The sequence below is a fragment of the Prosopis cineraria genome, unplaced genomic scaffold (assembly GCF_029017545.1).
Source record: "Prosopis cineraria cultivar Desert tree isolate PC_DT_omini unplaced genomic scaffold, ASM2901754v1 PC3, whole genome shotgun sequence".
In the NCBI taxonomy this organism is placed as follows: domain Eukaryota; kingdom Viridiplantae; phylum Streptophyta; class Magnoliopsida; order Fabales; family Fabaceae; genus Prosopis; species Prosopis cineraria.
Genome location: NW_026555334.1, coordinates 39,159,244 through 39,174,567, shown reverse-complemented (window position 1 = coordinate 39,174,567; position 15,324 = coordinate 39,159,244). Strand labels below are relative to the sequence as shown.

At 35.8% G+C, this 15,324-nt stretch overlaps 2 protein-coding genes across 3 annotated transcripts; both read right to left on the bottom strand.

The window, feature by feature from the left end:
- Window positions 1–815: 815 nt before the first annotated feature.
- Window positions 816–4,596, bottom strand: LOC129304398 (probable protein phosphatase 2C 25). Its single transcript, XM_054944034.1, has 4 exons — window positions 3,624–4,596; window positions 2,545–2,909; window positions 1,592–1,828; window positions 816–1,502 (listed from the first exon to the last, which is right to left on the bottom strand). Exons 1-4 carry the CDS (start codon window positions 3,925–3,927, stop codon window positions 1,260–1,262), a joined length of 1,149 nt encoding a protein of 382 aa, XP_054800009.1. The 5' UTR covers window positions 3,928–4,596; the 3' UTR covers window positions 816–1,259.
- A 4,035-nt stretch (window positions 4,597–8,631) lies between these two features.
- On the bottom strand, window positions 8,632–14,757 carry LOC129307418 (DNA polymerase delta small subunit). 2 transcript variants are annotated; one of them, XM_054948374.1, is made up of 15 exons: window positions 14,603–14,757; window positions 14,214–14,343; window positions 13,363–13,469; window positions 13,132–13,258; window positions 12,554–12,661; window positions 11,820–11,935; window positions 11,653–11,736; window positions 11,265–11,333; window positions 11,115–11,186; window positions 10,943–11,034; window positions 10,737–10,864; window positions 10,482–10,583; window positions 10,272–10,339; window positions 9,162–9,244; window positions 8,632–9,011 (listed from the first exon to the last, which is right to left on the bottom strand). In XM_054948374.1, the coding sequence occupies exons 1-14, from the start codon at window positions 14,657–14,659 to the stop codon at window positions 9,185–9,187; spliced, it is 1,320 nt and encodes a 439-aa protein (XP_054804349.1). In that variant the 5' UTR covers window positions 14,660–14,757; the 3' UTR covers window positions 8,632–9,011; window positions 9,162–9,184. The 2 variants fall into 2 exon arrangements, with proteins under 2 accessions (XP_054804349.1, XP_054804350.1); XM_054948375.1 differs by lacking the exon at window positions 14,603–14,757 and adding an exon at window positions 13,788–13,849 and having other exon boundaries at window positions 14,214–14,309.
- Window positions 14,758–15,324: the final 567 nt, after the last annotated feature.

Sequence of the window (15,324 nt, the reverse complement as noted above, 5' to 3'; positions counted from 1 at the left end):
TCGATTGAAGAATTTCACCATAAAAAAAGATGACAACTCGACCAAAGAATCTTGCCTTTATAGATTCAAATGGGTTAACTTGAGGGATTTGGGTCCTAGACCTTGGAGTCAACGAGTTCGAGAGGCTTGTTGATGATGAGATCTAGCAACATGGTCAATAGTGCTTCGAGATAAAGGTTTCAGGCATCTTTTTGAGTAGATCTTCAAGCTATTCAACAACAATTCAAAGAGTTGAGCACAAGTAGAGGCGTTGTAGATCTGGCAGTGGAAGTCAAAGGGGCACTTAAGCTATACCAGAGGAGGCATTTTTTCCATTCCTATGCTCTTTGGCTATTGCTATTGAATCTAGAAATTGACTCCTCTGTGAACTTTGTTGAGAGATAGAGAGAGGGAGAGAGATTTCAAAGCACTCCAATGGAAATTTGGAAATCAACGATGATGAAGAGGCAAATAATGGATGATGGAGTGAGGATCGATGGTAGATTAAGGAAGAGGACCGAGGGATGTCGACATGGTAATCTTTTTTTACCAAGTTTTGTTTAGACTCTAACGTGGATGCCAACGTGACAAGCCAACAAAGTAGATAACTGTCAAATTTTCAAACTTAATGGTCAAAGTGATCAAAGGCTCACCGGACATTGTACCAAATTTAAAAATATTGGGGCAAAATTGTGTCAAAGAAAGCTTGAAGATATTAGGCGTGTCTGCGTGGAAACTTCAAAGATACCTTTGTATTTCAACCCGAATTTCAATTAACTCATGTTTCTTTACTTAAAAAAGAAACGAATCAGGGAAGATACCGAAGTCTTGCGCGCTAACTACAATAATTTGATATTTCCACTTATTTTTCCTCTCACTTGGAAGCATGCTCACGAATCAATGTATACAAGGAAGAAGAAAGCCCCCCTGACTCACACGTCTATCCAAACATAAATTAGCAATGTGAGTAAAATCATGATCCAAATCATCAGACTTTATTCAAACAAACGAGGAAATATATTGTCTCACTTCAATGTCTGTCTCTTCTCTAATCTCTATAACCTCTAAGAAAAGAAAGGAAAAGGAAGAACGGCAGTCTACCAAACGATGAGGTGTCAATTTGTAAAGGTTAGGGACCAACAAATGTTCAGAATAAACGAGGATGAGATCCTGCAAAAATGTCAATGTGATATGCAACTTTCTGAACTTGTTCCCCGTAAAAGCAAGCAGAGTCATTTAAGTTTGTTGGTAAAAGAACTCGAGTGAACATTGCATTGACGTCAATCCCGGACGACCTTAAAATTGGATGGACCAACCGTGTCAGTGAAGCCTCTGATGGACAATTCTGGTACAGCAATATTCTTCCCAACCAACTCGTGGTCGATGTAGACAACCACAACTGTGATATCATCGTGAAAGAACCTCCTGATCCCCTTCTCAACCTTCTGCAGATCTTTGTATCTCATTTCTCGTTTCCTAGCTGCCTCGTTCAGAGCTGCTTTAAGCAGTCTTCTTGCAATCCCCTGACATTTAAGAAAAGCATCATAGTGAAAGGGGTTAGCTTGCTTCTTGTAGGTATCAATGGAAACAAAAGAGTAAGGCAAAAGCGTACCGCTCGGGGGTTGTTATGCACAATCTCTGCAGCTTCCTGATTTGTCAAGTGTTCCCAAAGTCCATCAGATGCAAATATTAGGAATTTATCATTAGGTTGCAGGACCCTTGAGCATATAGATGGCTCGGCTGTCAGCACAGGACGTCGGATAGGTTCTGGTAGGTGGAATCGTGGGAACGAAGGATCGAGAGAAAACTCCGGTCTTTTCAAATATGCATCGCCTATAGATCTGGATACCTGAATGACGTGGAGTGAACCAGAAAACTACTGAGTTACTATGATCAATCACATTAATTACTTACAATTGCAATGACTACCACAATGATTTGATTAGATTAGATTAAAGGATAACAGAAATCAAATGCAGCAAGCATTACTGGAAAAGACAAATAACTAACAAAAAATATGAGCATATATACTGTAGTAATTGTGAAGTAAGTTGCCATGAATGCCAAGCCCTGCAAACCCTTGATAGCATATACAAAGTCATGACTACTTTCAAGTGCGCCATAATTTCTCTAAGTTTGTGCAGTATAACATCAAGAACTGACATCGAAACCTTATTAAATATTTCCATGCAAAACCTATAGGTGAGATTCACAAAAATAAATACATGAATTTATGAACCGAGGCAACAGCACCTGTTCATGTATATTCTAAGTTCTGCTATAAGCATCATTCATTATGAGTAAGGATTCCGCCTAAAATATAAAGGAACATCACCTACCATCAATCCATCATGTGTTATCATAAGAAGAGATGAATTACTAAAAGTTAGATTAGACATTCCCATTCACATGTATGAGGAAGGCTCAAGATAAGTTTAGCCCTGTTAGCATTTGAACGAGCATGCTTATAATCCGCAACCTACAAATGCTTCATAGAAATACAAGGAAAATGGAAACATAACGAACATGAACCATTAACAAGTCCTTCTGAAAATAAGAGAAAACCTGGATGATGCCCTTAATCCGCCACGTTCCATGCTTCATTACTACAATCTGCGAATCTTCAGGATGCAAGGACCTAAGTTCACGTCGAACCTCCTCTTTGCTAGCATTGTGCTCTCTAGTCAACTGCTCAGCAACGATCTTATTAGATCTATCTATAGAACCAATTACAGCACGAGAGTCTCCAAGGTTGGCGACATATAATGTCCCTTTCCAAATAACACCAACCAGACAACAGGAACCGATTGCTGCTACCAATGGCTTTATACCATAAGTCCTTCGAACAAGAGTCAGAAATCCATCTTCAGTCGCAGAAACAGCACCTCTGAGGATTTCTTCAGATATAGTACCATTATCTCGAGCAATCCCTGGAACCAAATTTGCCAAGCTACTTAAACTAAAGCAGAACCATTGGTCAATCAAATATGTGGCATGTGCCGCAGATCTCACACTATGCATGCCAATTTATGGAAGATATCAAATGGAAGAGTAATTTTTCAATGCATCCTCAAAGCAGCAGAGAATCCTTATTGATTATCCAAAAGAAACCATAAAAACCTTATTTAGTTGATTCTAGGATGAACCACTGGGTGACCTATGGTTCTAAAAGCTGATTTCCAGTCCCTGCGTATTTGCTAGACAATCAATAATTGTTCAATAATTGTCAACTTTCATTTTTTATTTTTAATTTTTTGGGAAAGATTCTTACTCCTTCTGTACAAGAAACATCCTCGAAGAGGAAAAGAGAAGTGAGGGAGGAGGAAGACGAAAGCAATGTTACCCTGCGTTGTGCTATTAAATGAGAAAGCAAATCAAATTTTCAACTAGGTTACCCGCAATCGCACATAACAGGCAACATGAACAATGAAACAAAACCATCTGGGGCCGAGATCATACAAGCCAAAGGGCAATCATAAGAACAAGAAGGTAACGCCAAAAAAAAAAAAGAAAAAAAAAAGAAAAAACTGATTATTTACATCCAAAAAGTCCAGGATGTCAACACTCGACGATGATACTGGAGCAAATCAATCCCTTTGAGTTATATGAAGCGACGACTTAGTATGTGATTGCATGATACTCACTCATTAGATGATGGAAGAGGTGGTCGCTGATAAACCGAGACGCTTCGGGACCGCCGTGGCCGTCGTACACTCCGATGAACATTGCGTCGGAGCCAGTCTCGACCTGGCTGTGATCCTCAATGATTTCATTGGCTTGAACGACAGCATAAGAGAATTCGCCGCACGAGTGTTTCTCGAGGTCCTTGTACCATAGCAGAGTGTCTTCAATCGAGGAAGGATCATCCACGTCATCCTTGCTCATGCGGGCATACCGCCTGACCGGCCTCAAGCACGCAGAAACTATCCTTGCCAACCACGAAAACATCCCACATTTCCCTCTCTAACAAATCCCTAAAAGAAATTAAGCGCTGATGGTAAACAGGAAAACCCGAATTCCTCAAGACAAGACACTGCGGATTTCTGAAATTTGATTATTAAGTCCGGAAGCATGAAATTTTGAACATTTCATCGAGAGTACAGGTGATGATGGAAAGAAAATATTTTGACGATGACTGCTTCAAGCAAGACGAAAATTGGTAAGATGGTAATTCAGCAGCAAAAGACGAAAATTAGTGGACAAAGTAGACAATATGAAGAGAGAACGGAAATTCGTATCCAACAAAAATAAATCAAAGAAACAAATTTGGATTTGAGTAAATAGAGTTCAATATCAGAATTTCAAAACAGCAGAAGATCTGATATTGGGTAGTCAAAAGAAGGAAATGAGGGGTTTTCTTTATAGAGTTGAAAGAGAATGGAAGGGTCAAACATGTTGTTTGCCAGAAAGAGAGAACAGAGATCAAGGGGTGTGAGCAGAAGATTTCTCTCCGTACAAGCAACCGCAGATTACAGAACGCTTGCTGCGCGGGGAGGCGGGTAGTGAAAGGAAAAGGAAAGTTGACAAAAACTTGTGTTGACTTTGTGATGAAGTCGATCAAAGAAAATAAGCGCTCATCAATTTTCTCCTCCCTTCTTCTCACGATTTCAAATTTTTTAATGCAAATTTCCAATGACCGCATTTCCGTTTGCTTACATTACGGATACCTATTTACATTTGCCATTGATATGATTGTTAAATTTGAGTGAACCCACGTTAATAAGCCGCTAGCCTGCTTCCACTGTTTGGAAATATGATGACTTCTTGGTTGATCAACATTGTCAGTACCTGCTAGAGGTGTCAATGAAAATCAGCGATTGAAATGCTAGGCCTCAACATATTGGTCTTATCAAGCTCAATTATATTTTAAAGTTTTTTTTTTTTGGTTAACCTGACTTTAATTTAAAGTTAAAGGATGGCTCTCAAAACTTTAACTTTATATTTTTTATTTTATAATTTAAAAATTTTAAAAAATATATTTTAAATTTTAAAAAATTATTATACATAACATTAAATTTATAAAAATAAATTTAAATTTAATAAAAAATAATATCATAAAATCAACATCGATAAAAACTAAACTTTGCTACCATCATCAGCAAATGTTAATAATTTTTATTATCATCAATATTAATATAATTTTATCATTTTTTTTGTAGAGCCTTAACAATGACAAAGACATTAGACTTTTCATATATTTCTTTTTCATTCCCATAAAATGAAGCTAGGGTTTTAAAATTAGTACAATATTTAATTTTTTAAATTTTAAAATTTAAAAAATTATAAAAAAATTTAAAAGGATCGACCTTTTTATTTTACAACTTAAAAGGATCAACCCTTTTAAACTTAAATTATTATTTTATATTTTAAATTAACAACTTAGTTCTAATTTTTTTTAAACTTAAAAGAGTCAACCCGATGAACTCGGTCCTAATAGACATGCAATTAAGTTGTGAACTTTTCCTTTAGAGGATTCAATCCAATCGGTAATTGATTGAGATTGCGTCTGTTTATATGAAATTAGGTTTGGTTTCATTTCAATCCTAGCGTTTGCGTGCAACAATTGTTGGTCGAAAGTTTCAACACTGCTCACCTAGTGGTCATTAATTTTCCCTCTCACTGATCCGAGTGTAATGCCAAATTAGCACATGCCATTTGCTTTGCCCACATGATTTTCCCTTCGAATGAGCTGTGACCTATATAAAAGTTCAATTTTTCTTCTTGCATGCGTGTAAAAAAAAAATACTTGAAGCGAGTTGTATCCAGGAGCTTTTGGTCCTGGATGAATACTGGCCATAGCATATCAAATACCCCTCCAATTTATTTATAAATCACATTTTAAGAGATCCATTTAATCCCATTTATAAATTATGATGTGGCTATTTAAGTAATTTTTGAGAGATATTTTTAAAATTATTTTTCATAGAGAGAAAAATAACATGAATTACTTTTTGAAATTTGTTATATAGAAATATATTTAAAATTTTATATATTTTTATTCTTTATACTTTTTTTATATTAGTATTAATGAAGTTGGTAGAAATAAATTTATAAAAAAAACTAGAAGAGTATTTGAGAAGCGAAGAAGGGGCTAAGAGGGACACGTGTGATTGAGTAGTTGTGGCATATAAATTATTCAACAAGGTGGGATGATTGAAGGGAGATTAGCAGAGCAGTGGTAGAGGGCAAGTTGTTTTCCAGAACAGAAGGTAAAGTAACTCAACACATGTGGCTTGTGAAGTGGCCTTTTCTGAATCACAAGCCTCCTCCTTCATTTCAATAATATTCGGTTTTATCTTCCTTCACTTTTCAGCTAATCTTATTTAATCCCTTACTTTTACAGCTGCATTCAAATTTCGTAGTTGCTACTTCGGAAACTAGGATTATTTGATACCTCAAAAGCCCTTCCATTACATTTATATAGAATGGCTTATTATATGAATATGATATCTTAGGACTTATGTCACCATTGTCTGAAAGCGATTCATTTCTCCATAAAAAAAAAAAAGAAAAACATTTCGAGAATCGCCTACTAGTGACATCGTTAAGGTTGATGAATCTATTAATTAAAAACATATTTTTTCTGTCAAATTATATTTGTTTGAAGTTTTATTCGAAATTATTCAAGCGTCATTTTTTTCCTGACGCCAGACGAACACAACATTTGACTATGTGCCCTGCACTCGAGGTAAAGTTATCTTCATATGTTTTCTCTTGCAAGATCGAAAGTCACCAAAACTAGAAGTACATGAATAAGTGATGTGAATATGATATTCAAAGGTAGAGCATCAAGTGAGAACTTTCTGAAGTTGGTTGAGATGGGTAAGGATTTAGGTATGCCAAATAAATCAAAGCAGTTTCCTGTTTAAAAAGAGATGAGCATAAGAGGAAATAAAGAGTTCACGAGACAAGGCCAGTGTATTATGTACTTTTGTGTATGTAGTACGATTACAGGTACATGGAATATAATTCCTCAAGGCTTGAGATGAAAGAAAGAATAGCTTCAATTGAGCTTGACACAAACAATGTACAAAAAATCACAAAGGATGGGAGTTGAGGAAATAGGGACGCCAAGTGGCATCTTTAGGAGTTTGTTAAGCAAAGTCACTGTTAAGAAGCTTGTGGCGATAATAATAATGCTTCTCAACGAAAACTCTGGAGACTCCTTCTATGGTTCTACGCCATGTCTGCAGGGAAGCATTGAATTAAAAGCATTGGCATTGACATCTTTTAGATTGCTATAATAGAAAGGCCAACGACAAGTTCCATCATCACCACTTTGATTTTCGTCCACACGTGTCATCTTTCATGTTTCAACAAGCCCTTTTCAAAAAGGGACTATAATTTCTTTTTCTCAACTCTCAAGATTACCACCACAGAGGATTGAAAGTTTCAATTTCTCACACGCAAACATACATATTTTTAAGCCTCCCTTGTTAGGAAATTCTTAGTTCTAAAAATGTCACGCCTGGTTTGGACCATGAAACCAGCCAGGCAAAGACAGTCAATATGTCATTAAATGTATTAAAAGAAAAGAAAAAGAGCATCCAAAGCTGGTATTCATGAACTAATATTACAGAACAAATGAAATTTCTAATCCTCACACCAACTCCTTAAAACAAACTGATTTCAATGAAGCGTTACCCATCTTAATTATACCTAGACTTTCTAATGACAGTTCGCAGCTACCATGTTTCAGACGAGAACAATTAAAGTAAGCAAGCAACTCTTAGTCACATTGCTCATCAACGACAAAAGAACATGAATGAACCTCACCTTTTCAATGATTGCCAAGAGAAACTTGTTCCTGACATCCCTCAACCTGAGCTGTCACCGGAGCAATGCCGACCGCCGTGGCGGCAGAAGCAACCTCCTTTCCATTAAAGTGGTGCTGCCGTTTGATGGGCTCTCATATTGACCGTCATCTGTCCCGGCCCAATTTTTCATTCCACGTTTGACTGCACGAAAATATTTTTTCTTCTGGGAATAGTTGCCGGAGTCGTCAGCAAATTTTCTGAGGAGCTCAACTGAAGATTTCTTGGTTAGAGGTTGAACTTTAACAGAGGCCGAGGCAGGAATTTCCATTGCAAGCATAATGGTTTTGCTTTAAGTTTCTTTCTTTGTTTTGTTTTGTTTTTTGAAGTTTGGTTTACATGATTCTGATTTTAATATTCTATGAGAGTGGTGTATTGTTATGACTAATGCGGAAAACGGACCTAGTGATAACGCCAACAACTAAATGACAAGTACAGAACAATCCAAAGTAATATAACCGTTGGGCATGAGTCTACAATGATTTGTGGGGCTTTGTATGTCACTTCCTGATAGCTACAATACAAAAATCCAGGTTGACAATCCCGGCAGATGGTTTTAGATCGGGATTGTCAACGATACATATATAATAAAATTGTTGATTATAGATACGAAAATAAGTGTTTTATTTATTTTTAAAAACCATTGAAAACATGCACAGTCTCGTAAGTTGATGGCCGTATTTTGGAATGCGTGTGTGGGAATCTTCTCTTATTTTTCTACTTTGGAAGAGGTTAATGATTACAGGCACAGCAGATGTGATATCATCATCGTATGATCGTATATTTCTTTTGCAGGGTAGTTCTCATTCCGATCGTGAATCCATTATTACCGCACCGATTGAAAAAAATGCATGTAATAGATGATGTTATGCTGGAAAATGCAATCCCTTCTCCCCAAGACAATTCTAGTTTCCCAAATGTTTACTATTACACCAAAAACATAAGCATGCAATTACAGATAGGAAAAATTCAACTTAAAGTGTATAAGATTAGAGCACTACACCGGCAATACAATTAAAACAAAACAAAAAATCCCTCGTCAGCTCCGAGCACCAATTTTCACCTTTTGGCTTTCCCTTTAAGGGTAGAGATGGCAGCAATCGACAAACTTCTAATAACCAGTAAATTGTAGTATACTGCTCGTGCCTGGGATGCAGCTACATCCATATTTCAGAAAACTGAAAACTTGCACATGTATATAGGCACATCATACCTAACCTGTACGGATTGTATGACGGTTACCAAACATTTATGAACATATTTATCAATCAAATTAGCTAGATTTATTAAAATGTCGTTCTAAATATTTGAACAGAAAACATTATACTTCGACCAATGATAAAATTTTGAGGTCACAGCTTCAGTTACCACAGAAACTTCGTTGCGCATATTTAAGAGCTGAATTGCGTCCCAAAACAAAGAGCATGACATTGAAGATCCCTCAGATTTAGCTGCAAAAAAGAAAGAAACTTAAACAGGGACAAAGAATCACATCAGATCAAAACCTCTACAATGGGTCTTAGCCATGAAATTCAACCAGGAAAAAATAACGCTATTCATTCCTAGTCTTGCCTTAGTTTTTCATCAAATGATAGGAAGCCAAAAAATTCTTATCAGTATCAATGGTAGTGTTGAAGCCAAACTTCTACCTAAAAGTAGATGGTAAAAAGATTTATATGGCCAGGTAAATAAAGACCATATCATATCAATTATCAATTTATAAATAAAGTAACTGACATGAGCTCAAAATGTTTATTCATTACACAATAACCATCTTCTATCTAAATGGTAAAAATATCAAAGGTACTTGGCCTTTTAAGTTATACCTTAAGGACAGAGGGTTTAAAAAACATCCTATCAATGGCTTGATATTTGGTATCCTCTTCAGGTAAAGTAGCAAGAAAAAGGATAAGCTACAAACCAGACCTATCTCAACTCATGTCGACCCAACAACAATAACTGAAAACACCTAATCTTAATAGTGGCAGTCGTTATTCAACAGAAACAAACAGAATAAGTAAGAAAATAAGATAATTTTTTCAGCTGAGTTATCAAGGCTAACAAGCATAAAATCGATGCTGAAATAAGTAATATTGAATCAGTTTTAAAATAGTCCTTCTATTCTTTTCACGATTTTCTTAAAAAACCCCTTGAGTTGAAAACAAAGATAGTGTAAATCATTTCCATTATTTTCTTATTATTATTATTATTATTATTATTATTATTATTATTATTATTATTATTTTAAACTTACTTTATTGAAAGATAGAAGTTAAAAAAGCAATAAGAAGGAATGCACAAAAGTTCCAGCCAAGTATCATACCCAATTTAATAACCATTTATAAAGGCAGATTGTTTGATCAGTTGGAAGGCTATTATCATAATGATAAGTTTAATTTGTAGATTCAGGATAAGTCACTTAGACCCTTTAGATAAACTATTCAAACCCTTGTGATTAGGAACGCATATGAGTCTCACCATAACAGCCACTCCAGTCTCATTGAATTTAGGAACGCATATGAGTCTCACCAACTGCCCTTCTGATCCTGCAAAACCCACATGAAATCATATATGATTTTTTTTTTTAATTTTGATTTGAATAGTAAAGGGAAGCAGAAGTTATATTAAATGCAAATCAGAAATAAAAATAAACATTATTTTTAGAAGCAAAATTCAGAATAAAGATACCCTTAATCACACGTGTTTCATATTTATCTTGATTGCCAACAAAATACACATGAGGACAGCTCTCAAGGAAGAAAGGATCCCTATCAGTGAAAGGATAGCACCCTGGAAGAAAATTTAATGTGAAGTTAAGAAATAAGGACAGCCTAGGGAAAACTCCAGATTTTATCTTGCTAGAATCCTCAGCAAATACACAATTAAGAAAGTTTGACCAAGCTAGTAAATGCATAAATTCATTGGAGCACATATAACGCATACCAAGGGTATTAGGCGCTGTTGGTGCCAAATGCCTCCACCGTAAAGTCCTTTCCATGAATTCAAGTTTATCTTTCGCCTCTGAATACTTATCAAGATCATCTATATTTTGACCTGATGTCCCGAGAAATCTAGAAGCAGTAAGGTGTCAGTTCAAGAAAAAGATAGCCCAAGCTGACAAAAATAATGCTAAAAAAAAAAATCATTACCTAATATTATCAAGCTCAAAGCAGTGAGGATTTGTACAGGATCTAAAAGTGTTGTAAGCTGATGACCCAGGGAAAAGGCATCTATGCAAAGCCTGAAAGGACAAATCATATCATTAAAGTCCCCCCAAAAAAATGTTAGTCCGTATACACTCTTCCAGGACAGAATAAGAACCTGCTGCGGTAATGAGTAGTTAGCTGGGTCCCTGGGTCCTGGCATGATATCCAAAGGCAAACCTGCAGTGATCTAAACATACGTAAAACATTAAGCAACTTGATTCATAATAACAAAGACTATATCCAGCTATCAAACAATTCAATGGACCTGATTCAACAGAATATCAAGTTCCTTTATTGGTTCAGACAACCTTGAGAGGTCCTTTGCAGCCAAATTCTGCAAACGCGCAATCACTTTATAAATGTGGTCAACACAAACCAAAAAGTTCAAATTTTGCCTAAAATTTGTTAAATGAGATAAAGGCAGCATGTTACTCTGGTAAAGTTAGTCAGAAGTCAGAAAGTGGAGCCTGCAAAGAAATGTATATAGTTGTTTTGGCCATAGGTTAAAAAAGATATTGAGTACCGACGGAATATTGTTTAAAATCCGCCCCTCCCAAAAAAAAAAAAGCAAGCATGCAGGAAACTACATTAAAGGAAAGGTGAGAAGCTGATGCGGATTATCATTAAAGTACTCAATCAATAGAGCTGCATACCTGCCCATTAAGAAGTTCACGAGGGAACTCAACAGAATTCCCTGCTATGACAACATGAACGATTTGAGATGCCAAAATTTGTTCCTGTTTAATTTGTTGTGGATAAGTTAAGAGTTTGAAAGGTTATTTAAATACTAGTATAAAAGCTCAAAAAGGTCATGATAAACCTTCTCATCTCCTAAATGACCAGTAACATGATCAACGAAGAGCTGAAATTGAAGAGGATTAGAGTTGCTGCTCCCAACACTTAAGCCCGAAACAAAAACAACATATTTGTCTTCCCCTGTTAAATCCAAGTTAAAGAAATTTTGCACCAACACTTTCATTACAAGGGTGAGCTTCAGTAACCAGGATAAAATGAATGCACATAAATAATGTTTAGCTTGACCAAAATAGCAAGCTTACTTATTGCAATCCAGTTAATAAAAGTATGGTAAATGAAACATAAGGCAAAAAATTTAGTATGAGCACTTATAACTTTACAAAGCAGTGACAAAACATTAAGCAACATAAGAAACTAGTTTCACTTGAACAAAAAGTTAAAGCATATGAGGATATGACATCAAATGAAAAGAAAGCCATGGTAAACAGAAGCAAAACAAAAGACAATTTAGTTCTGCTGATCAGGAAGACAGGAATCAAATTATTCAATTATCAAAACTTCTCAGCCCAGATGAAAAGAAACAGTTTTGTGCAGAAAATGTGTCACTCCTCCACATCATGTTCACTCAGTTAGACACCCTTCAATAAAATACCAGACTGGTGATTTTAGATATCAAAATCTACCACATGAGACGACTACAGACAAAACTGAAGGACACTTTGATTAACTAACCACCAATGCACACGTTCTATTAAGGTAAAGTAATCATCACATATGTAAATGATAGGGAAGACGTACTTGACTTAAGAGGAAGTTCTGTCTGTGGTGGGAGGCCTGCTTCCAGGACATCTAGAACCAAAAACTCACCAGCCCCAGTTTCTTTTCCATGTATAGCAACTACGATTCCTGTCACACATGATGACAATATAAGCAATAATGTATCAACAGATAAAGTCCTTGAATGGATAACTTAAGTTTCCTTATTTGCAAACTCAGACCTTAAAATTAACAGCTTAGGGAAAGGCAAAGGGTGCCATTATGTCTACAACAAAGTCAAATGTGAAATGCGTGGCCATTGATACATTGATCTTGTTAGTATCTGGATCTCTAGAGCGTTTATTTCATCAGGCAACCATTCTGGTTCACTGTTAAGAAATAAAAGACCTTTCTCCTCACACAAACTTACCCCATGTCCATGGTCCATGTTAGCTTAGCAATCCAGTATTGTTTTAACCAACTTCCCCTCCCTAACTCACACAAACACACCTACGTTTTGATCCTTCTGGACTAGTTGGGTTGGGCATGACATTTTGGGATGACCATCCCATCCTGAAAGCTATTTCAAATAAACAAAATAAGTTGTTCAGGATACGGACCTGTTATATACACAGAAGGTGAAATCAGATCCCCGCTGAGCTTAACTCTCCCACTTTCATCTTCCAAAACTAGATGATCATCTGGGTGCACGAAGTTATGAGGCTTGACGAGTGGTGTTGTAGATCTCTGTAAATAATTAGCATAGATATACAGCAATTTCACATTTTATTCTGAATTTTACGAATAGAATATGCAAAGTTAATAGGAAAAACACACAAAGAAATTCCTACCTCCTTAGAATACTCATCAAGTATGCAAGGTTTAAGCTTCATGTGTTTATAAAGCGTTCCAACGATGATACATTCCTTGCCCTCCTCCAGTCCCAACACTGTGCATACTGCAGCAAATCTAGACCATTAAGTAACTTGTACCAATAATTACAAGGATAAAGAGAAGTACAAGAAGCAAAATAAACTCCTCTTAATAGTATATAACTTAAAAATGAGCGCATAGGCTCCATCATTTATTTAATTTACTTAAAACCTCAAAAAACCAACATCTTGTTGGCATTTTTAAATGGCAAAGCCAGATTTGATTTCCGCGCAACTAATTATATGGCCACGAACCCCAGCAAGAGTTTCTAAAATGAAGATTAATGAACACACCAAAAAACATGAACGCTCTATTTTCAAGGTTTAATAATTCCAATGATTACGTCATTGAGTCAAGGCTAGGAAGGAAGCCTTCTAGTTCAATGCCATATCCAAAATCAAATACCTGCAAGGAGGAGCCATCAGCACGGACTTAAATTTACGAGGAGGGCTACATCAAATAATCAAACTTAAAACCTTTTGGTTTTTCGCAAGCTAAGAACTAAATTTTTACCCCCGAATTTGAGGTTTCAAACAAACAATGTGAAAAGGGAAAGCAAAAGCCGGAATAATTGAATATTCAGTGGAACCCTCGAGGATTTTAAAGTAATTCCCAAATTAAACTATCAAAGAAAATCATTTAAACGTGAATGCAAATGATTAGCTATGGAAAATTACTGAAACAAATTTAAAACAGGTTTGACAGTTAGTGTTGTCAAAATTTTTCACGAAATGCTCAGTAGAAAGTTCAAAACCATAAAATTAGGTACCAGGTAAATGAGGTTTCCACCGGGATACTAGGGAATATAGGAGAGTTCTCATCAAGTGAAGACGAGCAAAGTAAATCTGACTGTATTGCTGCCCCCTATAAGTTTCTTTCTGAATTTCAAACACCTCATCCTGCAAAGAGTGCCAAGGAACATAAAGACCTGAAAACAAAATAGCACTGGGAGCGCACAACAAGCTGGCATTAAGCGGGATGTTACAAGATCTTCCTATGCATTTTTTCTGTTTCTCTTTTTCTTTGAGGCTTTTGTCAGGGTTTTCCATCAACCAAACTAGAAGAATCTTCAAGAGGTTGGACAAAAAGCTAACTACAAGTGAAAACCAGAACGAAAAGAGAAAAGGGGGAAAAAATAAGCATGAAAGAGCAGTGAACCAGGGAATTGTAGGCACAAAGCGCTCTGCAGAGATTCTTCTCCGAATCGATTTCCATGGCGGGAAGCAAAGAATGACTCGTCGGACGAGCAAATTATATTATAATTATCATATAATATCGCAAATTCTTGGTTCGAGAATCGAGACGATGGATCCGGTTCGGTCAAGCCATCTGACAGGGCAAACGGGCTGGGCTTACATCAAAACGTTTTCTCACTGATTTTTTAAAAAAATAAATTACATTTGCCCAACAGCCTAAGCTTACATCACCAAGCTCGTCGGTTCTGTTTTTCTTTTGGGCCATTACTTTTTGTCCCATTTCCTTATTAATTAACTTTTTTTGGTTTTTTTGCTAATTCAATTGTTAATTTGTTTCTTTTATTATACTGCATCAAAAATAAAATCACAATTTCATGCTATAAAAAATATTTAAAATCGTTAAATTGAAATATATTATAGTATACATCATGAGAATATATTCCTTTGGTGAAAAAAACTGATGTTATATTCCAAGTACTCACTACTTAGTATCTTGTTATGCATCTTTTTGACCAAAAAAAAAATCATATTCATCTCGTTATATATCTTTCATTTTTTTTAAAAGCTCGTTATGTATCTTTCTAATTACAAAAGTGTTCCTATATCTTGATCTGCATTAATTAAAAGTCCAGGACAACATTAATTTAAAAATAAATAAATCGCATGTCAAATAATTTAAATAAA